The sequence below is a fragment of the Ambystoma mexicanum genome, chromosome 9 (assembly GCF_040938575.1).
Source record: "Ambystoma mexicanum isolate Mex_15411 chromosome 9, UKY_AmexF1_1, whole genome shotgun sequence".
Lineage (NCBI taxonomy): Eukaryota > Metazoa > Chordata > Amphibia > Caudata > Ambystomatidae > Ambystoma > Ambystoma mexicanum.
This window is the reverse complement of record NC_090931.1, coordinates 666,443,572-666,466,683: the sequence shown is the minus strand read 5'-3', so window position 1 is coordinate 666,466,683 and position 23,112 is coordinate 666,443,572. Positions and strand designations below refer to the sequence as shown.

The 23,112-nt window shown below is 45.8% G+C and overlaps 1 protein-coding gene across 20 annotated transcripts in view; it reads left to right on the top strand.

The window, feature by feature from the left end:
• Positions 1 to 23,112, top strand: part of MPP4 (MAGUK p55 scaffold protein 4) — a 233,797-nt gene that overhangs the window by 172,284 nt on the left and 38,401 nt on the right. For all 20 annotated transcript variants that reach the window (XM_069615485.1, XM_069615497.1, XM_069615487.1 and 17 more), the window contains 3 exons: positions 3,836 to 4,006; positions 6,312 to 6,392; positions 13,539 to 13,632. In XM_069615485.1, coding sequence (XP_069471586.1) covers positions 3,836 to 4,006; positions 6,312 to 6,392; positions 13,539 to 13,632 — 346 coding nt within the window. The remainder of the gene's footprint in view (positions 1 to 3,835; positions 4,007 to 6,311; positions 6,393 to 13,538; positions 13,633 to 23,112) is intronic.

The window sequence follows — 23,112 nt, the reverse complement described above, 5'->3', positions numbered from 1 at the left end:
GTTGCAAATCATAATTGATGGGGCAAAAACACAACTTTGTGGCATCTCATGTCTTCCTCGATGCTATTGTTTCTTCAAAAGGTAACTCAAAGTAATGAATAGTTGCACTGCTCCTTTGCAGAAAAAGCTTGAAACTCAATATCCCTATTTATTTTTGGATGTGTGTCATCAACAGGTATTTTTAAAATCCTTGCTATATTGTTCTCACTCCAGTGAAAAATTAGATTACTAGAGGAATTTTTAACAAAAATATAAACATGGTTTATTATGTTATTTAGGCCTGCTGGGCCTAGAGTGCCAAGCTACTCCTCAATGATGCGGCCCAATGAGACTGAAACATGTCTGGAGATGCTTGTTAGTCACATGCAGAAGGGATGGGGCCTAGAAGTTCATGGTGTAAAACTATATATGCTATGTAACAAACTAAACAGAGAGACAATCACAAAGACACAGAGATCGGATGTTTCAATAAACAGAATGCATTTTATTCATGCATGGCAAATCGTCACTAATCTCTAACAAGCAGCACTCTCTAGCTATGAGTGCATTTAGCAAACCAAACCCTTCCAGCATTCGCTCTACCCCCACACAGCCAGCCTCCAGGACTCAGACTGTGAGACTGCCTCCTCTCGCTCTCATCCAACTGTGAGACTGCCTCCCTCTTTCTAGCTCTCTATCTCTAGCTACAGAACAGCAATCTACTGTTATACAGAGCAATGAAGCATTCATTTTATAATTGTATGCGTAGAAAGTATTCCATGTCAATCTACGTGCATTCTATACTTTGTGCATGCATACATAATTTCAGCATAGCATTATCATGTAGTGTACTAGTTCACAGTGACATGTTCTCTTCTACATTCTATTCTAAGAACAGAACAGCAAGCTATCGCGGTGCAACATTCCTGTCTTTTCGCATCGAGACAGTCTCATTCAGAACGAAAACAAGCATTTCTCTGCAGCCAGCAAGGTTGTTTCTCTAACAGTCTGCCAAGAATCATTTTATTATGGAAACATCGCTTCCACTGTGTTTGGCTATAAACACAATTCTCTCTCCACGCTCAGCATGAGCCAGATTTATAATGGTCAAAAACACAATATATATAGTGGCTAGAAACACACTATAATGTGCATTCTACAAAATACCAAGCTAAATATATATGCATAGATTTCAGCAAATATCGATCAATGATCAAAACAAACTATAGTGCTTAAACATGGCTTTTGCTAAATGGATGCATGAATGAATGGATTAACTCATGCTAAACTATCATAGATAAATGCAGACTAACAAAGTGGTGGACTGCCCTCTATGGGGTGGGACCAACCCTGATTTGCTTATGGTCTTTCCCCTTTCTTTAATGGCTCGTCAGGAAAATAACAATGGTCTGGAGGGTTGCCCAGAGCAATACCAGAGGTTAAGATTCATTCTAAACCTTCCAGCCATCACCTCTTTTGTTTTCCAGCAACTGCATAAAGCAGGCAGACTCCATAGGCATCAATTGTACAGGCTCCCAATTAAACCCTCCCCGGCATGCTCGCATGTGATGTAGGGGAGGGTTTAATCTCAATGGAGAACACTGCTTACCATGCACGGATGGTATGCATTGTTCCCAGTTGAAATGAAACCCTTGCATGCCGAGGAGGGTTTCATTTCAATTGTGAGCACTGCTTGCCATGCGAGCATGGCAAGCGGCAATTCCAAACAAAAGTAAATGCTGCCTTCTTGAAGACTTCAAACTTCACCTTCTCACTACGCATTCTTCTAGTCCTTTTTTCCCAATCGCAGACTCTTTTCACTTGGCTCAGATTCCAATTCCACCACCTCATGTCTCTTATTCTTCTTTGTTCTTTACCCTTTTGATTTTTCCTTCTGATTCCCCAATATCTGCTCTCCCTTTTCTCACTGTTTGTTTCTTTTTGTCCTTGTCATATAGTCTTCTAGAACCCCCCACCCCTTTTTTCTCCTACTTCCTCTTTTTTCCGACATGAAACCTGTCGCTTTAATATGTCATCATTTATTGCTGATGTTCACTGCTCCCTTCCACTGTTAACTGATTTTGCTCTTCTTCACTCTGCCCGTTCCCTTACTCTTTTGTCTTCCATTTTGACATCTTCTCTAGATACTCGCCATCCTTTTCTGCCTTTCAGTTCTTCACATAAGCCCCCCAACTTGATCAACTAAATCGTCATTTCTTTTGTGAACTTCACCAGCGTCGCCAGAAGTCTTTCTTCAGTTGTTGCTCATTTTTCTCTTCTTTCGTCTTGTGATCTTTCCTCGTCTCATGCTGACCAACAGTGCTATTACTTTCTCAGCAGTTTTCTTTTTCCTCACCGTCATTGTTTATTATCTCTTCAACCTATTGGTTCTGTATGCTCCAGATCCCACAGTGCATCATTCAGTCTCAGCTTCTGACTTTCAATCTTTTTTTTCCTCTAAAATTGATAATTTAGGATCTTCTTTCTCCCCAATTGCCTTTATCTTCTATAGTTCTTTTTGCTCCTTCTTTTTCCTGCTTTGTGCTTTTTTGTTCTGAGGCTATGCGCAGCCTCCTGCTCCTAAGAGCCATCCCGACCGCCATTCCTCTTGATCATTTGCCTTCTTCCCTTGCGTGTATGTATCCTCATGTTGTTCCTTACCTGACCCCTGGCTTTAACACTTCACTCTCATCTGGTCTTTTTGCTCTCTCTTTTAAGCATTCAATATACTTGGCACACCCAGGGTGTCGTGAACCATAAAGAACACCCTATTACAATGCACCATCCTTGATGACAGGGATGAGTGGAGTGTACACAAGCATCTAGACCTGGGATCTAAAATTGATATGACCCAGGGGAATGAACAGAAAAGCCTAACTCTGTGAGGCTTGCTCTGAAAAAATACTCTTAGAAGAATCTACAGAGGTACATCTCTATGTTGATGTCTCTCTTTTAAGCATGACACTATTCTTTAAATCTTTAGAAACCCTCTCTGTATCCTTCAGTCTACTTAAATCTTGGTTAACATCTCTTCTCTCTAAATTCCTGGAAGGTGCTGTCCATTCCAAACTATTCCTCTTTCTTCACTCAAACTCTCTCCTCCCAGCTTCAATCTATCTTCCATCCAGCCCCCTCTGATGACACTGCTCGCTTGCATGCGACTCCTTTCCCCCCTTCCTCTCGTCAGTCTAAGCAATCGTCTAATCGTATACTTCTGGAATCATCTTCGGCCAATGATACGGTGGATTACTCTATACTCTTCGCCTCTCTTTCTTTTATGGGGATCCCTGGCCCTGCTCTATCTTGGATTTTTTCCAATCCAATAGCAAGCTGCTATTTCCTTTTATATAACCCCATTCCCTTGAGTATTTTAAACCATACAACAACACAAAAACATGAAGAGAGTAGCCTTTCACATTGCACAGCAGTGTTGCTTAAGCACTGTCAATAGTGAGGATAACCCATAAAGAAATGCCACCAAGCAAACGGATACAACTGAGCGACAAAAACAAGCTAATATAAGTGATGTTAAAATAGGCACAATGTAATTAAAATACCATGATATATTTTAAAGAATTCGTTTATATAGGTTATAAATTGATGAATAAAAAATTAAATGGAAATAATTAAGATAATGGTTAAGATAAAAAAATGTGCATTGCATTTTCTGAAAAATAGAATAAAGATTGTATTAATTTCATTATGAAAGGTGTGCGGACTCCTATCCCAGAATAAATGGGCAACCTTTTTCGTGATAACTATGTGTATGGCGCCGGAATGTTGCAATGTTGGCCAACCAATGCCCTCTGCTTGTTTTTCAGTTTTTTTCTGGTTTCTTGTTCTTGCCCCTACCTAGCTGGGTTTCGCAGAAGCTTCCGCCTCTGCCGCAGGAAGTCTCACAGCACACAGACCTTCTGCTACTCCAGGTGCCCGAGCAGTTGCTACAGCTCAGGCGCAGCGCCCTACGAAGAGGTCGTCCGATACCAGCGGCGCCCAACTGATCGGAACCGGCTCATTGTGCTTGTGGGTAAGTTAAGTGCTTTTCGTCCGCAAAGTGCTGCCACACTAGACCTTTCTCAGCTTGAACAAGATACATTGTATGGGGTATTGTGCATTGTGGCTTGGACGGGGCGAGCCTATACTTCCACTCTGCAAAGGCAGGCACTGGGTGTATCCTTTCCGCTGGAAGCTAGCTCTGAAATAATTGGTCCCTGCCATTGTGACATCACAAGAGAGGAAAATGACCATCGTCATTACTATTGGCCTAAGCACAAAAGAAACAATACAGAATACAGGTCAACAGTGGCTACACAGGGAATGAGCATACAGGCTGGGCCATGACCACACCAACCAGAAACATTAAACATAAGAACATGTATAAATAATTCATAGATCATTACATTCTGGGCACATGATCATTTAACACACCGATGAAAAACTACTCAGTGAACAGTATCTATTAGGACATTCTTTGTTGCTAGGGGAACCAATGGACAGAACATACTATTTCAGTTGAATGATTTAGGTTGCACTGCTAGTTTATTGGCATGATAATGGCATGAGCTGATTCTTACCTGCGTTTGGCATGAAAGTGTAAAACACACTCATAGTTATATCGAATCCACTACCAGTTTAGCTCTCCTAAGCTTCATAAGGAGTTGCCTGCTTAGGGCATTTCTCTCAGAGCCTCTGTCTTTTCACACCCCTGGTAGAACTAGCAATGTCTGTGACATCTCCCACTCACAGATCTGCTTTTTCACTTTACGTCCCTGACCCTGAGGGATCATGAGGGATCATGTACCTGACCCTGAGGGATCATGTACAAGGTAGGACAGTTCAGATCGCAGACACAGTAGGCCTTTGGTCTGTCCAAGTAGACCGGCAACAGAAATCTGCCAATGACGCGGGAAGACCTCCAAAGCAGTTTTCCATCATCCATGGACATGCCCTGATGACCATAACATTTGGTCAGCGCTCACCACAGCCAGCCGTGGAATATATTCTGTAAAGGCTCCAGGCTATGTACCAATGTGCCAAATAGAAGGCAAGGCGTGACAAAATACATACACTCTGAGATGATATCACGCGCCTGATTGCAAGTTTGGAGATATCACCAGTGCTACTTCCAGTTAAACACCCGTGGTATCTGTGGACTTTCCACCTGTTTGAGTTGTGATTAGTCACCATGCTGGAGCTTTGTGGGACTTCACTTGGGAATGGAACTACCTCTGGAGGTAATAATCACACGCAAGGGAATGCGTGCCTATGCTGGAGGTAGTCCCTCCGGCTTCCGTGCCATAATTAGGGGGACTGGAAAAAAACTGGAGTCAATTCAATTATCTCCAAACTCGCCAAGAGGGCCCAAGTCTTGAGACAGCAACGCGCACTGCAGGATGGACTGGCACAGGGCAAGCCACAGCTGGCAAGCACCTTCCACAGAACAAGAGAGCTGTGGGGTGCCTGGAAGCCTGGATGATGGGCTTTCCCAGCGGAAGGAGCGAGCGCGGAGAAGTGACCTCCCTAGCGGCACGAGCAGAGGTGTAGCCAGGATTGTCTAGCAAATGGCGTCTGAAGCTAATGTAGTTGCGCCCACTGCAATGACGTTAACATCTGTAAATGAACGCACAGTGCTCCTGAGTGGGCATTTGCAGATTTTCGGTGGGTCTTTCCCGCTCAGGCCCTACCCTGCCTATGCCTCTGGGCACGAGGAGCAGGATTTCATTTGCACGAGTAGATGCTGAGAACTAGGATAAAGGGGCCAAGAGGAAAACTGGAACATATTTTTGAGGGCGCAGCGCTTGTTTTTTTATACTCAACGGAGGAGACAGTGCAATGCAGTCAGAATCTATAACCAGATAGTTCACACTGTACTGGGTTAACTAAGGTCTTTCCAAGACCCCTTCTGATAGGCCAGAGTGTAGAACAGTGGTCTTCAAACTGTGGGGCTGCCCCCCCCCCAAAACCCCAGAGGGGCCCAAAGGGTATCGAGGGGGGTAGGGGAGAGGCTCTTCCGAAAGGGATAATGGTGACTGATTTTATTAGAAAATATAAGCAGAAAATACATGTAAGGGGGGGGGGGGGCAGCAGCCATATTTATTCTCGAGGGCCTGCTCAGCAACACCATTTTGTATTCAAGCGGGGGCTCGGCATAAAAACGTTTGAATACCACTGGTGTGGACTAATGTAAAAACATGTACATAATGTTGTCAGCATAAAGCAAGGGGGGTTGTCCAACTGAAAGGCACAATCCCACAACAGATGAAATGCGTTATGTGTTATGAGCCTAAAGATGGAGACGGCGCTTCATGGTGGGGTACCTTGTTTCCGCTTAGGGCCTTCCGGTGTCGGAGTGAACGAGCTAAGAAGAAGACTTATTGGGATCAACCCGAGCGCTTTTCAAAGTGCAGTTCCTCGTAAGTGCTGTTTTTCTTTAATTTACTCTTGCTGCAACATGTAGCCGCTCCGCCACCGCGCATGCATGAGCGATTAGCAGTATGTCAACCAATACCCGTGGCTGGACTGTAAAGTTGTGTTCTGACAAAGACAGAACAGCCTAAATATACACAAACCCGTCCAGTCCCCTCTGTTGGCACCCATTGGCGGAGCCAAGGGGATAAGAGGTACAGTCATCCCCCTTGGGTGGCTCTTCTACACCCTGAAGCCCGCCGAGGACGAGTATGCTCGTCCTGTTTGCATAGACTTGCATAAGAGCCTGGCAGTTAAGGGGTTAAAGGACTCGGCATTGCCAGACATGCATTGCGCCTGCATTGCAATGACTGCTCAGGAGCCGAGCCTGTGCTGGAGGAGAAGCAACAGCATTGCTTGGCAACCTCTTTCTGGTCCACATCCTGGGGATCAGAAAGCGGTTGCCATGCAGGCCAGCCTGCCCACCCAACAAAGAGTGTGCATGTGTTGCATGAGGGCCAGGGATAAGGGGCCCGGCGGGCACGACTAAGAAAGAATGTGTGTGAATGCGGGCTTTGGTGGAGGTTTAAAAATAGGAGCCACTGCGGGTTCCCTGCCAGCACTTACCCACTTCCCTTGTCCCTTCTCTCTCTCTGCACTTGTTGCACCTTCTGAATGCTCACAAGGACTAGTAGGACCGCCTCTTTTCTGTACATCAGTTTATTCTATTTGCCTTTTGCTCCCATGTTCCTTCTCCCTTGCCCTGTGGGCGCTTTGAAACACAGTTTCTTGACACATAAGCGCCTTACAAATGCACAATAAAATAAAATAAACATAACCTAATCAGAGGAGCCACTGCGGTGCCTGAGGGAGGGGAAGAGTGGGGCATTGCACACACTATCATGGACAATATGTTTTCTTGAACTGGCATGGCATTAGGAACAAAGCCAAAGCGAGTGTGCTTACATGGGTGGAGAACTGTCATGGGCACAGCCAGCATAGACAGGTTTTCTTGATGTGCCATGGAATTATGGGCAACACCAAGGTAGTAGTAGTAGTAAAGATATTTATTAAGCACAAACAAGTTACCAGTACAAATACCAGCTGTACAAACAATGAACAAACAATAAAAAGATAACAATGAGCAAACAAATAGATAACAATGAGCAAACAATAAATAACCATGAACAAACAATAAATAGATAACAATGAGAAAACAATAGGTATATAACAATGAACAAACAATAAATAGATAACAATGAATAGATAACACTGAACAAACAAAAAAATAACAATGAGCAAACAAATGGATAACAATGAGCAAACAATAAATAACAATGAGCAAACTATAAATAACAATGAGCAAACTATAAATAGATAACAATGAACAAACAATAAATAGATAACAAAGCACATACAAATATCAAAAATGGCAGTGATCTTGTGCCCTCTCCTTTAAGGTGCATACAATAAAGACAAATGCTTTTTCAGTCGACGTTTAACATTTTTCAGCATACATCTTTTACTGATGGACATTGGGAAGTTATTCCACAGACGACAGCCCAAAGTCGGCACCATTTTCCCCCTATATGATGCTTTGGGAAACTTGCCAACCACAGCAGGTCTTGGGATATACATCTGACAGATATTTCGGAGCCGGTAAGCCTGATAGGCATTCAGCCGTGAACCCCTTTGTTATCTTCCAAATGTGCATGAGACCCACTTCTTAAATCGTTTCATCAATCGGTAGCCCACCTAGATCTTGCGGTGCTTGAGAGATAAGGTCACATTTTCTCAAGCCGGAAATAATGTGCACTGCACAATTTTGCACTATTTGTAACTTGACAATTTCTTTGCCAGGCCCCCAGTAAAGAGATATACAAACAATCTTGAAAGTATTACTGTCTGAAGGAGAATCTTTATGTGGTCAACATCAAGTAGATGCTTACATCAGCAGATATTAAGATAGCTCAGCGGGTTGAGCGCTCGCTTCAGCGATCTGAGCGTGATCTGCAGGTCGCAGGTTCGAATCCCGGCAAGGCCAACTCAGCCTTTCATCCTTCCGAGGTCGATAAATGAGTACCAATTTCGGTTGGGAGATATTGTATGTAAATATGTTCTCTGTAAAGCGCTTTGGATAAAGGCACTATATAAATAACACATCATTATCATTATGATATTACAGAGATCAAAATGCATGTTTTTTTGCTACCACATTTACCTTCGGACCAAATGAGAGCTGGTTGTCAAATAAATCCCCAGGTTCTTAACCACATACATGGGTGCTGGGCGGAGTCCCCAAATTAGATGGCCATGGAAAAGAAAGAGGGGGTTTTGCAGAGCAGCCGAGGAGCAAGACTTCTTTCTTGTCTCCAAGCAAAGGCAGTTGTCTCGCAACCATCACCGTACTGATCCCCAACAATTCTCCACCGTATTACCCCCATTTAGATCCCCTTTGGAGTTCGATGTGTATCTGGGTGTCATCAGCGCACAACTGACATTCAAGGCCTCACCTTTCTATGATTTGAGGCAAGGAGTACACATATGTGTTAAACAAAAAGGGGGGGCAGTGCTGATCCCTGTGGATCCATGCATGGGAGAATACTGCTGCAAGTGTTTAATGTGAGTGTTTAATGTGGGGTTACTGGACTAATGGGCAAAGCCAGATTGGACTTGCTTCATTGCAGTAGCATGGCATTATGGGCAGTGCAAACATGAGTGTTCTTTCATGGAGATACTAGGCTAATGGGCACAGTCAGCATGGGCCAATGGGCACAATCAGCATGGACCTGTTTTATTGCAGTGGCATGGAATTATTAGAAGCATGAAAAGCAAAACCAAATTGAGAGTTCTTACATGTCCCTCACTCTCTGTCCGGCCTCCCTTGGCCCTCCTCCTATCCCCACCTGCGAGGCCAAGAACCTTGGTGTCACCTTTGATTCCACACTCTCCTTCTCTGCCCACATCGCTGATGTATCAAAAAAGTCAAACCTCCTACTGCACCTCCTCAGAGGTATTCTTCCTTTCCTCTCTTTCCCCCAGAAGATCACTGTCTCCCGAGCTCTGCTTCTCTCTAAGTTGGATTATTGCAACACCCTCTTTTTTAATCTACCTACCTCTACTCTCCGCCCTTTGCAAATTATCCAGAACAGGACTGCGAGATGTGTCCTTGGCCTCAAGCCCTGGGATCATATCTCTCCAGCTCTGAAATCTCTCCATTGGCTCCCAGTGGATGGAAGGATTAAATTCAAAACCCTTTGCATTTTCCACAAGGCTTTCTGGGGCCTGGGTCCAACATACCTTCAGCTATCCCTCCGCAAATACCTCCCCTCTCGAGCTCTTCGCTCCTCTACCTCCAACTCCCTCAGGGTCAGCTGTTTTTCAAAGAAACGAGCTGGGGGTAGATCTCTGTCTTCAGCTGGGGCCTCCCTCTGGAACAGCCTCCCTGCCACTCTAAAACTTGAGGAGAACCATCTCCGATTCTGGAAGACCTTCCTCTTTGCTTCTGCCTTTGCCCCCTCTCTCCCCTGCTGATTCTACTCTCCCTCGGCATCATTCACCTGACCACCCTCTTTCCTCCGGGCCCAGGTACCTGCTCCTCTTGCCACCCGCACACACTGCCTCCGGGCCACCCCTTGCACTGGGGTCTGTATCTGTACCCATACAGCCCCCACCCCTTTGTTTTGTTCTTCCTGCACTTATCAGACCTACTCAGCCTGCTGCCTTAAACCCAGCACTGCCACTTGCTGGCTGCACTCCCTCCGTTTGTTGCCTTTTTATTTATTAATTTATTTATTATTATTTATGTTTTTTTCCTCCTTGCTCCGCACTCTCCTTTTGTTCCCCCTTCCATGCACTTCTCCCTCTCCCCTCTCCCACTCTACCATGCACTCGTGCGTTCTCAATGTCACTGTGCCCAGTAAGATCGTTGTTTTTGTTTCTCCTCTGTTCCCCTTCCCTTGCCTTGTCGCACTCTGAAACACTTGTGTATGAGCGCGATAGAAATAAAATATCAATATCAATATGGGGATACACGTATATATGGTCACAGTCAGCATGGACAGTATATCTTTATGTGGTATGGCATTATGAGCAAAGCCAAAGTGAGTGCTTAACATGGGGATACTGTCATGGGCACAGCCAGCATGGACATGTTTTCTTAAAGTAGAATGGCATTTTTATTGGCATTATGACTAAAGCAAAAAGTGAGTGTTCGTACATGAGGATGCTGGCACATATAGGCACAACCAGCAGGAAAATGCCTTCTTAGACTGGCAGAATACTGGCACATATTGTGTGCAAAGGCATCATGAAATGCACACTGGAAAATGCTCCTGCGTGCTATTGGTGACCTAGAATCTACTTGATGTTATTACTTTGGTTAGCCTCCAAAACCGATTGCAAATTGTATGGCTTTCAATCCACTTTTTCACAAAAGGTGTGCTGTAAAATGCACATTTTAACTGATTTATTTGCTCCCAACACTAATGCATTACAGGCTCCCTTTGTGTGCATTTCATAGTAAGGAGCCCTTAAAAGGACAGTTATTCTGAAATGTGGAAAATTAAAAGCATTTCTATCCCTGTTTGGGGAATAGAAATGCAAGTGTGAGAGCAGCTATCACACTTAACAAAAAATACATGACATGGTTGGAAATTACCCTCTCATGCATTTCACACCCCTTCACTCGTTCCAAACAGATACAGGGGAATGTGTTTGTTTTTTGCACATTTCAAGTCCCATTCTTTCATTCAGAATGCGCAAAAATACCCTCTCATTTGTGCAAATGCGCAGAAGGGGTGAAAATGACCTCTGAATGTGGGATGCCCTTAGTGCATAGTGCACGTATGTTATGGGCGCAAGTGATGAGAGGCGCTCGTGCATCTCATTACTTGCACCAATAACATTTGAGAACTTGGCCCATGGTTGCTATTCTCTGGCGTCAGTGAGGAAGTCTGAGGATTGTTAATATTCAAAGCTTGTGAATCTAAGAAGACAAGCATGCTGGACAGCCAGTGTCAGAGGTAAGTAACTTTAGAATATAGATCAAGAATATTGTTTTAGATTTGCAAGTTTTAAAAATGCCCTAACTTTAGAAGGTGTGTGACTCTAAGAGAATACCTCTCCTGGAGAACCGATGCTACAAGGCAGGGACCTTCATTTGCCAAAGCTTATTCATTTACACCCAACCTCACAAGTCAGCCTTCCCTGGGTAGCCAGCTAAGGGCAAAGGCAAACGGCGACACCTATTTGCCTGTTCACCATGTCGCAAATGTCCGGCCCAGGCCGGACAGTCGACCATTAACCTTCCAGGTTAGGGGTGCTTTGCTCCTGTTAATCCCCACTTTCATTGTGCGCATAGATGTCCCCACTGTGCTATTATTGTTTGGTTCCACCAGTGTGGTGTTGCTCCATACTAATTTTGGCTCCTAGGTTTTCCAGCTGTATTCTGCTCGCTCCTATGTGTTCCCATTATAACTGTGACTGTCCCCATTAGGGTGTGCAAAAATGAAGAAAAAAACACACTATGTCCCTCTGTGCGCCTCACAACAGTTAATGATTACTCTTAAACTCTTTGTAATAAACAGAAAGTGTAAAGAGAATTTGAACAATTATTTAATTTGCAAGCTGAAAGCCAGGACGTGTTTCGAGCCTTCCTCTTCTTCAGGGCTTGTTCACATAGGACAAATGCTAAACCATGTTGACACTACACATGTATCATCAACATGTCTACAAATTAAAAGCAATTCCATGTGAAGTCATAGTTCAACTAAACATGAACAAAAAAACAAACAGACAAACATGAGAAAAAGACCTCCATTAGAAGAATGCCATAAAACAATGCCAGCATTGATATTGATATTGATATTTTATTTCTATTGCGCTCGTACACAAGTATTTCAGAGCGCAACAAGGCCAGGGAGGGGAACAGGGGAAAACAAAACAACGATCTTACTAGGCCCAGTGACATTGAGAACGCGCAAGTGCAGGGGGAGGGGAAAAGTGCATGGAAGGGGGGAGTAGTGGACCGTGCGAAGCAAAGGAGAAACAGATAAATAATAATGAATAAATAAATAAATAATAAAGGCAACAAACAGTTGGAGTGCATCCAGCAATTGGCAAAGTGCTAGGTCTAAGGCAGCAGACAGGGTAGGTCTGATAGGTGCAGGAAGAAAAAGGGGGGCAAGGGGCTTTATGGGTACAGATACAGACCCCAGTGCAAGGGGTGGCGCGGATGCAGAGTGGGCATGTACATAATAGTGCTAAATACATGTTCCTTCACCTTGTTGTGCCCCACTGCATTTATGAATCCCACTGTAGTTTGCTTCTAATGTTTGCCCCACTTTATTTCTGCTGTCAAAGTTGCAGAGGTGCGCTGTACAAGACCACTTTACATTTAATTATGTGGCTCATGGAAAGCTCTCACTCTGATGGTAACTAAGCGCTATCCCTTCATGGTTTCGGCCTTTGGGTCATACCATCACCATTTACCTTCTCCCATTGAATCTGTATTCCATATTATAATGGGCTGGATAAATAGTCTTAGAGAGAAGGAGTTTGGGCTGGCCGCAGGGGCAAAGCGCCTTACAAGTGCAATGATGCAAATATACAAGCGCCTGGAAGCCTACCTTGGAAAAAGGAAAGGCTGGACTCAGAGGGCCTCATCACGAGTTCGGCGGTAGCCCTTAAATGAGGCAGTAAAGTGGTTATCGCCGCATTTACTGCTCCACCTAATCTCGAGCCCAGCGTGTTTACCCCTAGCTTAGAACTGGGGGTAAACATGCCAGAAAAATGCCAATTTTCAGTGTAATTACTGCTGGCGGCATTACCATGCGGTAATTGTGCCGAAGAAAATCCCCATTAATGGACCCAATGGGGAATAACGTTTAGCGACCAACCCGTGATCCAGAAGTAATACCGACAGACAGGTGGGCGCTAACGCAAATAATGTTGGGCGTTATCCCAGTCGGGATACCACCCAGTCGGGACACCACCCAACTCGTGATGAGGCCCTTAGTCTGTATTCCTCAAAATACATAAAATAAGGTGGTTTGTGCCTTGCTAGTAACCCCATGTGAGATACATGTTTGGTAATCTGTGCTTGGAGAAATCTACGGTTAAAAGATCAATTATTTTTATCTTTTTTTTAACAGACACTACTCGGCCGCAGAAGACGTACGAGAACAATGGCTACGAGTACCACTTTGTCCCCAAGGATGTGTTTGAAAGTATGGCATACAGTCACAGGTATTTCCACAATAGGCGTTCCTTCTCAAGAACTCGGGTCAGATGCATTGAATCTAAATGCAGCCCAGCGTGGGGGGGCGCAGAGGCGTTGCTAGGGGGGGGTGGCTAAGGGGGCTATAGCGCCTGGTCTTTTGGTTGTAGCCCCGGATAGAATCTCAGGAGCTACAACCAAAAGGCTAGCTAGCCCCCAGTCGCAAAAGTTCCGACATTAGCGGAGCCCCGGGTCTTTTCCAGACCTAGCAACTCCCCTGGCGCATTCCTTCACTCCTCTGGAGTGGGGTCGATCGAATGTCTTCCTTTATATTCAACCATGCCCTGTTCAGTCACACATGCAAAGGCGTTTTCTTGGGAGGGGAAAAGGGGCACTTGCCCCGGGCCCCTATCTTGAAGGGTCCGCAGAAGGCTGCCTGATCTGAAAAAGAAGTCATATTCCATTGTTCACCAGACTTAAATATGCATGCTGCTGAGGCTCTAAACCTATTGCCTGCCTGTTTTGACAAGTACATTCTGCCTTGATCAATTCATCATGTAATGCATTCTGTGTTTATTGTGGTATACAGTGTTTGTGCTTCACTAGGGCACAACTCCTGCAGCATTCCTTCCTTCCTGTGGGAATTATGTTGATCATGGCATGCCCAAGGTTGAAATGCATATTGATAAATTCAGTGCCACAATGGTTCAGAAGTTAGCTCATTGTGTTCAGCACTCATTGCAGAGATAGGTGTTTATATGCAAGATTAGAATGGCACATTCCAGAAAGGGTGGCTGACCCTTTAATATTTCTGAAGTTTATAAACCTGCCTGCATATGTACTTGGTTTTGCAGCACAGCAGATGCTATTATCAGCAATGAACCTGCACCAGATGGGAGTTCTTTAAAAAAAAAATAACATGTCATCCGTATGGTGATGGTCTTGAAATTTGTTTCTTCAGACGGGATGTTGTAAAACCCAGGCAATCACCTCCAACGATGGCCTTAAATGTTAGTCCAAGAGGTGAATACGTAGCTAAATTCATGACTGTTCATGCTTGTATCCTTGCTTTACCATCAGAGTATGAGGTGATCCTGGTCAAATCATCTAATATCTCTTACATTACTGTGCTGTCTTCTGTGAGGTTTGCCTTCTTGCTTGCTGATGGCCATTACTTGATCTTTCTTCTTATGTAGGCCTTTTTTTTTGTAAAAGTCAAAGGTTTTTCTGCACGTTTATAAATTACAATTTCACAAGCTAATGTTTTGGAGGTTTTTAAAGCTTTAAAAACACAAAAGACAAACCCAGGTTAAATCGGTTAAATCACATGGATTGGAATGTTGGTACTTATATACTTCCCAGGAGGAAGGAGGGGATGAAGCTAGAATCATTACCATTTTGTGCAAATCCCCTTCTGTAATATTTTGTTTTTAAAAATGTTCATGTTTGGTAATGTGATTTGTGAACTTTCCAGGTCAGTTTTTATAATGTGATATTATTTTAGTTTATAGTAAGAACTGGAAAAGAAAGTGCTTAAATGAAGAAATTGCTGAGTTTACACAAATTCCAGCTTCACCCCATAACCAATGTGTGATCCTGGGTATTGCATTGTATTCCCTAACCACTCAAAATTGCCAGGCCCTAAAGCTCTCAACATTGTCAGCCCTTCAGAGTGATTTCCTTATCAGGGTATTAACTTCAAAAAAGCCTCACTCATGGTTTAAATGGCTATAGTGTTGCTGCGACTATAATAGTGAGCATTGATATATTGCACACCAAGGGCACTTATTCCTTTGATGTCTAATGGCAACACTATTTGAAAACCATGTCCCACTTCTAATCTCAGTCTGTCTGGATACAGGCACCTTCCTGGTAGCGTCTAATCTGCATCCACTATCCACTCTATGGTATGTTTAGCGTTCTCCTTCCTCCCAATTGGTCTCCTCTATCCATGCTTGAGCACCTTTGCATTCTGTGAGGCAACTAATATGAGCTCTCTGTCTCGATACCTTCATTGATGCCATTGATAAAAAAGTATCCTGTATCTATACTAGAACAGAAGAAATCTCGTCGTAGGTTGTGATCGCGACGAGGGGGAGTGGGGTGCGGCCAGATATTCTTGATCACTTAATTCCTTTGGTTTGGTGGAGGGGGAGCCCAAAGATGTTCATGCCCAGGGCCCCAAAAGTGCTTAAGATGGCGCTGCACACATGGGGATGTCCTTTCTGAAAAATATACATTTGACCAGCTGCGAACTGACAAAGTCCCCTGCCTGCCACTTGGAGGAAAACAGTAGGATGGCAACGGGTGCAGAATGCCGTCGTTCTCTAGGTGAATTTGGGCCTAGGGTGGTGCGGGTAGGATCTCCTGCCTTCCCCACCATACCGTAGTGAAGTGGCAAAGGTATTGTCACAGGGAGAAAGAACATAACCCTGTCCCTCTAAGAGAAACTCCCACTGGTTCCAGACCCGCTGAAGCATCATCCCTCCTCTGGTGCAGATGGCCTCACAATGGGAACCATCCAGAACCGTCACAACCAACACCTCCAAAGGGAACTTCTGGCATGACAACCCCAGCTCCTGTCTTGGTACCATTAGACACACTTTTACAAAATCACCAATCCATTTGCACAAAGATTGGGCAGGCTCACCTGGGCACCGTTATGAATGGAAGATCCCAAGGGGACAGGGATACTCCCCTATATAAACCGCCGACATTGAGGCAGGATGCGAGTGTTTGAAATCAGAGGAGGAGAGGATTTGGAGTGAGTTGAAGGCGAGAGCAGCAAGAGAGTCACTTGGATCAGGAAGACAGAGGCTGGAGAGAAGAGACCAGGAGAGAAGGAAGGAGGTGCTGATGAACAAAGAGGAGAAGCAAGTGGTTAAGAATGAGGAAGTGTTAATGATAATATTGTGTTATTTATATAGCGCCTTTATCCAAAGCGCTTTACAGAGCACATATTTACTGCAATATCACCTAACCGAAATTGGTACTCATTTATCAACCTCAGAAGGATGAGAGGCTGAGTTGGCCTTGCCGAGATTCGAACCTGCGATCGCAGATAACGCTCAGATCGCAGCAGCGAGCGCTCAACCTACTGAGCTATCTTACCGGAGTAGGTGGTGAGGACTGAGGAGGTGAAGGACTTGGTGAGTAATGAGGAAGTAGTGAAAGAGATTGAGGTAAACAACACAGGTGCCGTAGTGTTTGGTGAGGAAGGAGGATGAGAAGGTGAGGAGTGAGGAGGAGGAGGCAATGAACATCAAAGGGATAAGGTGGTTGGAAGCAGAGTAAAAGGTGGGGGGAAGGAGGAAGGAGAGGGAAGTTTGGATTAATAGCAACAGAAGAAGAATGGTGCAATCTGGAGACGGTCAGGAGAGATATCAGGGAAGGAGTGGCGAAGAGCCAGAAGTAGGCTATAGGAGTCAGAGAGAAGGAGGCGGAGTAGAGAAAAGAGCTTGAAGGTAAGGAGGAGGAAAGGTGGCACTACAAGCCTGACAGAGGGAAAGTTGAGGAGGGATGGGTGTGCAAGCACGTTGTGGAGCATCAAGGAGGTGCGGAAGCAGCAACCAACCGTTTCCAAATTAGCATCATCACAATAACACCGACCCAGCAAACTACCTAGAACAAGAAATTGACAGCTAAATAAACTCAAATGTAAACTAGAAAGTCAAACAAAAAACCGAGTAATGTAGATCGAAACAGTGAAGTGGATAATAGGAATAAATCATTGGGAAAGTAGGAGACCTCTACCGACGAAATACACATAATGAATGAGGAGGGAACGCAGTGAATGACACAGATGGAATAACTAGAATGGATGAAGCGTATAGAACAGATGAATACACTAAGTCGAAGGGTGCATAAGTGGAAGAACAGACGACTAGAAAGATCAAATGTCTGTAGAGATCGGACGAAATAGATGAGAATACTAAAGCCAATGAGTGTGCAGAATGGTTAGTGTGTGTAGAGCACGATGAGTACGTGTAGAGTTGACGCTTGGCCAGACGAATGCGTAAGAGCGAACGAGTATGTAATGAAGATGAGCGTGGGGAGCTGATGAGCGTTTAGAGCGAATGAGCGGATAAGTGTGGAGAGCGGATGAATGTGGAGAGCGGATGAGTGTGGAGAGCGGATGAGTGTGGAGGTCGGATGAGTGTGGAGAGCGGATGAACGGACAAACGTATACACTGGATGAAGGTCTGGCTAGATGAACGTGTAATAGCGAACGAGCATGTAGAGAGGATGAGTGTGTGGAGCGGATGAGCATGGAGAGCGGATGAGGGTGGAGAACGGATGAGCGGATGAGTCTGGAGAGCGGATAAGTCTGGAGAGCGGATGAGTCTGGAGAGCGGATGAGTCTGGAGAGCGGATGAGTCTGGAGAGCGGATGAGTCTGGAGAGCGGATGAGCGTGGAGAGCGGATGAGTGTGGAGAGCGAACGAGCATGTAGAGAGGATGAGTGTGTGGAGCGGATGAGCATGGAGAGCGGATGAGGATGGAGAACGGATGAGCGGATGAGTCTGGAGAGAGGATGAGTCTGGAGAGCGGATGAGTCTGGAGAGCGGATGAGTCTGGAGAGCAGATGAGTGGATGAGTGTGCAGAGCGGATGAGTGTGATGAGCGGATGAGTGTGGAGGACGGATGAGTGTGTAGGCCGGACGAGTGTGGAGGGCAAGTGTGGATGAGTGTGGCGCATGAATGCGCTTGGCGGATGAGTGTGGAGGGCGGATGATTGTGGAGAGCGGATGAGTATGGAGAGCGATTGAGTGTTGATGAGTGTGGAGGACGGATGAGGGTGGGGAACGGATGAGAGTGGAGAGCGGTAGAGTGTGGAGAGCGGTTGAGTGCGGAGAGCGGTTGAGTGTGGAGAGCGGAAGAGCGTGGAGAGCGGAGGAGCGTGGGGGAGCAACTGAGTGTGGAGAGCGGCTGAGTGTGGAGAACAGCTGAGTGTGGAGAGCGGCTGAGTGTGGAGAGCGGCGGAGTGTGGAGAGCGGTGGAGTGTGGAGAGCGGCGGAGTGTGGAGGGCGGCGGAGTGTGGAGGGCGGCTGAGTGTGGAGGGCGGCTGAGTGTGGAGGGCAGGTGAGTGTGGAGGGCGGATGAGTGTGGAGGGCGGATGAGTGTAGAGAGCGAATGAGTATTGATGAGGGTGGAGGACGGATGAGGGTGGAGGACGGATGAGGGTGGAGGACGGATGAGTGTAGAGGACAGAAGAGCGTGGAGACCCGCTGAATGTGGAGAGTGGCTGAGTGTGGAGCGCGGCTGAGTGTGGAGCGCGGCTGAGTGTGGAGCGCGGCTGAGTGTGGAAAGTGGCTGAACATGGAGAGCGGCTGAGTACGTAGAACTGACGAGTATGTAGAACGGACGAGTACGTAGAGAGGACCAGTACGTGGAGCGGATGAATGTGCGGAACGGATGAGTGTGTGGTGCGGACTAGTGTGTGGAATGGATAAATACGTAGAACGGATGGATACGTAGAGCAGACGAGTAGTATTGTCAAGCAGACGAATAGCATGCTGTACCGATGAGTGTTGTGGACCGTACGAGTGTGTTGACTGGACGAGTGTGTAGATTGGACGAGTGTGTAGATTAGACGAGTGTGTAGATTGGACGAGTGTGTAGATTGGACAAGTATGTAGACTGGACGAGTGTGTGGAACGGACGAATGTGTGGAGCGAACAAGTGTATGTGGGACCGACGAGTGTATGAGGGGCGGACGAGTGTATGTGGGGTGGACGAGTGTATATGGAGCAAATGAGTGTAAGTGGAGCGAATGAGTGTATGAGGTTGCCGATGAGTGTGTGGAGCAGACAGTGTGCGGAGCAGATGAGTGGCAGATGAGTGTGTGGAGCGGATGAACAAACGGAATGAACAAGTGTATAAAGTGGATGGATATGTAGAGCGGATGATTAGGCTGAACGGATGAGTATGCTAAACGGATGATTACGTAGAGCGGATGAATAGTACATAAAGCGGTTAAGTATGTAGACCAGATGAGTGTGCAGACCGAATGAGTGTGTAGATCAGATGAGCATACTGAGCGGACGAGCGTACAGGATGGATTTACATACAGAGCGGACGAGTATACAGAGCAGATGAGTGCGTAGGCAGACAGGAGCACATGCGCGGGGTAAACTGGAGTGCATGCGTGAGGAGGACAGGAGTGCATGCGTATGGTATACTTGAGAGCATGCATGGGGCACACTAGAGAATGAAGGATAGACTAGAGCACGCAAGGTGAACCAGAGTCTGTGAGTGTGTAGGGCAATCTTGAACGCCTGAAATGAACAAAAATGCATAGAACGGACCTGACCGCTCAGAATTGCGTGTCGTACATAATACGCTTTGGAATGCAGGGACTTTTTTGAAAGAACATACTTCAAATCACACCCCACGCTTACTCTCTCCTTACACCACCACTCAACTAGAACACAGAGATACTATGACACCATTCGGTATAACTGTTCTCATATCAGCATCTGCCGCTCACTCCCCATCACTCTAAGTAAACATTGCTGGTTTCACACCCCCAGCCAGGCGTTCTCCTCAGGCCAAACGCTGCCACACTCGGTCTGGATAATTCCGGCCAGAGCGAACACATACTCCTGATCTCTCAACCACCACACCTACCGCTAAGAAGCAGCTACCACATGAATTCCGCACCAGCTGCACACATACCTGGTGTGCACACGCACCTTTGATTCTCTCTACTCTCTCTACTGACCTGAACTTCGGTTCCCAAGGGCGTTCAACCTACCAGCGCCTTCAGACCATACCAATGGTATATAAGGCGCTATATAAATGCAAAATAACATAACATAACATATAGTGGAGAGAAGAAGAAAAGTTACAGAGCTCCCCTCCTAGTCAGGAGACCATTGACACTTGTCAAGGTGGTCGAAAATAATGGGTTGCTGCGTCTACAGGCAGGTTCCTAATGAAGGAAGGAGGAGCAATGATCGAAGTCATCCTGCACATCAGCACAGGGAGCCAGCCTCCTGGTGGAAGCTCTGGAGCTCGGCCTGGTGTTATGCAGCCCTACCTTCCACAGTCACCCGGCCTAACATGCAAGAGTATTGGGGGCCTGACAATGTCAAATTTGTCAGATACCTGGTATTGCCTTATGGCGTAGAAGAGAATTCTTGCCTCTCGTAGTTTAGGCGAAGAATTCTCACCACCATCGTAACTCTCTGAATGAAATACACATGCAGAGAGATCAATTAGTTGAGAGAAGGAGACCAGAAGAAGAAGAGGACACCAGCCGATCCCAGGAACTGTAATTGGAGACAAGGATAATCAGTAGAGGGCACAACACGAATATCAATGTTCTCTGGGAGCTTAGTGAATAAGCTAACCTGAAAGGAGCGTGAATTATCCCCACTGGTAACAAAGCGGATGCCCCTTCTTAGTTAACGTGACTATTCGCGGGTGGATAGTATTCCTAAGAATAAAAAAACCAGACTGTGAAACAATTACACAGGAATAGTATGTTACTAGGATACGAAGGATAGTGAAGCACTTACCATCCGGGAGGACAGGGAGGAAGAATCCAGGTTGTGCACCCAGTTTGTTTGCCCAGCTCACCTTACCACGACGGCACAAGGACGCCTAGTACGGTAGTGGTCAAAGTCTCTAGTTCCAAGGGACCACCTGTCACGACGAAACGAGGACGCCTAACGACTCTGGAGCGCTATTCGTGGAAGTCTCAGAGTTTTTGCGCTTTGAAGGCAAAACACACGTGGGTCGCTGTGTCGAAGTCGTATGGAAGTGGATGTTCCGATGCGTGGAGAGAGGAACAAATATCACATGGAAACTGGTAAGTCCTGTGGTCTGGGTCTGTTTGCAGAGGGAATTCCAACTAGGACAGAATCAGCAGGAAGTAGCTCGTCGTCTAAACGAAGACAGAATCAGCAAGAAGTAGCTTGGTTGTGTAGGCGGTCCGGGTCTGTTTATGGATCGAGGCAAAATGAGAACAAAATCGGCATGAAATAGCTTGGTCGTGTAAGCAGTCTGAATCCGTTTGTAGAGCGAGGCAAAATCAGCAAGAAGTAGGCAGGTCGTTCTTTTGTTCCGCGTTCGTAGCCAGTAAGGAGTCAGATTCAAGGAGTACAAGGGTGAGGGAACGGGAAACAAGATAGGGTACGGGAGCAAGGAAAACAACAATACGTGATACATAGTAGCAACTTGATGAATCAAAATCAGAAGGGGCGTTCACCGGAACCCGGACGCTTAAGTAGCTGTTCCATGGGAGTGAGCCAGCCCGCCCCCAGGACGTCAAAAGTTGCATTGGGAAGGCAAGGGACACCATAGTCGCCATGGTAACTTCCAGGCAGCTCGTTCATGGTAACGGGAGTGTAAGTTCTTTGGTTTTCTTTGGAAATGCAGAAGATCCGAATTCCATGAACTATGCCCAGAGCGTGTACAAGAATATGCAGGCCGTGTACTGGGTGGTTCTCATATGTCCTGCACCGGGTCGAATCCTGACAGACAACCAGGCACATGGCTCTTCTAGGAATCCAAGAAGAGAAGCAGACCACCTGAAGAAAAAGACCTAGGAGCCAAGAAAGAGGTGTGGGGCACTTACACCCCTCCCCAGAAGGTGAGCTACTAAGAATTAACAATATCCTGTTAAGGAATCCCTGGATTGAGCTGTTCAAGATCCAGGGACTTTTTGTTGACCCCAGTGACTTTTTTTTATTGAACCCCAGGGTAGAAGCCCTCCTAATTGTTACATGTTCTTATGTTGGTCCAATTCATGTTACTGAGATGGACTGTTCAGACTTATGGAGAAGCCCTCTTGAATCCTGACCACAAGTTTTCTCCAGACCCCGGAGAACCCATTTCACTAATTATACCTGTTAAATATTTCAGGGGTATTTGTATTTGTTTATTTATAACGCGCAGACCATCAGGTCCGGGGGCATCAGGGTATCCTCCTGTTTCCCAGCAGCCACATCACCGCATTTGGATGCAGAGGTTTTCACTGCTTTTTACTGTGGTAAACGGGGCTAAAGAGGGGTAGAAGAGGAGGATAACATATCGGATGTGGAGGGGAAGGGAGAGGTGTTATGACAGGGGTGGTGGGTGCTGGCCCCCCATAAAAACTCTATGTCAAAATATGGTAAAATGTCCTGCATGGTTAACTGTCACTGGTCCATTTCAGGAATGTTGCGTCTTGGAATTGGTTGCGGGAGCGATTTATTTTTTTTGGGTGCAATATTGTAACTATCCTAATAAACCTCTACGTAAACCCTTGTGTTGTGCCTGTGTAACATTTATCCCACTTTGCTTCATGAAAGTTGATGTCAGAAGTGGGATCAATTGGCTAAGACAGGGTTAGGACTACCCACCACCAGCCTCCTTCAAACTGGCCCTTTCTATCAATACTCTGTATTGGAGATGGTATTGATTTGTCGATGAAATGCATTTGCCTCCAAAGAGGCATAGTTGCACTGGAGGGAAGTTGTGTCATAAAACAGTATGAAACAATACAATAATTGCAATCCTTGA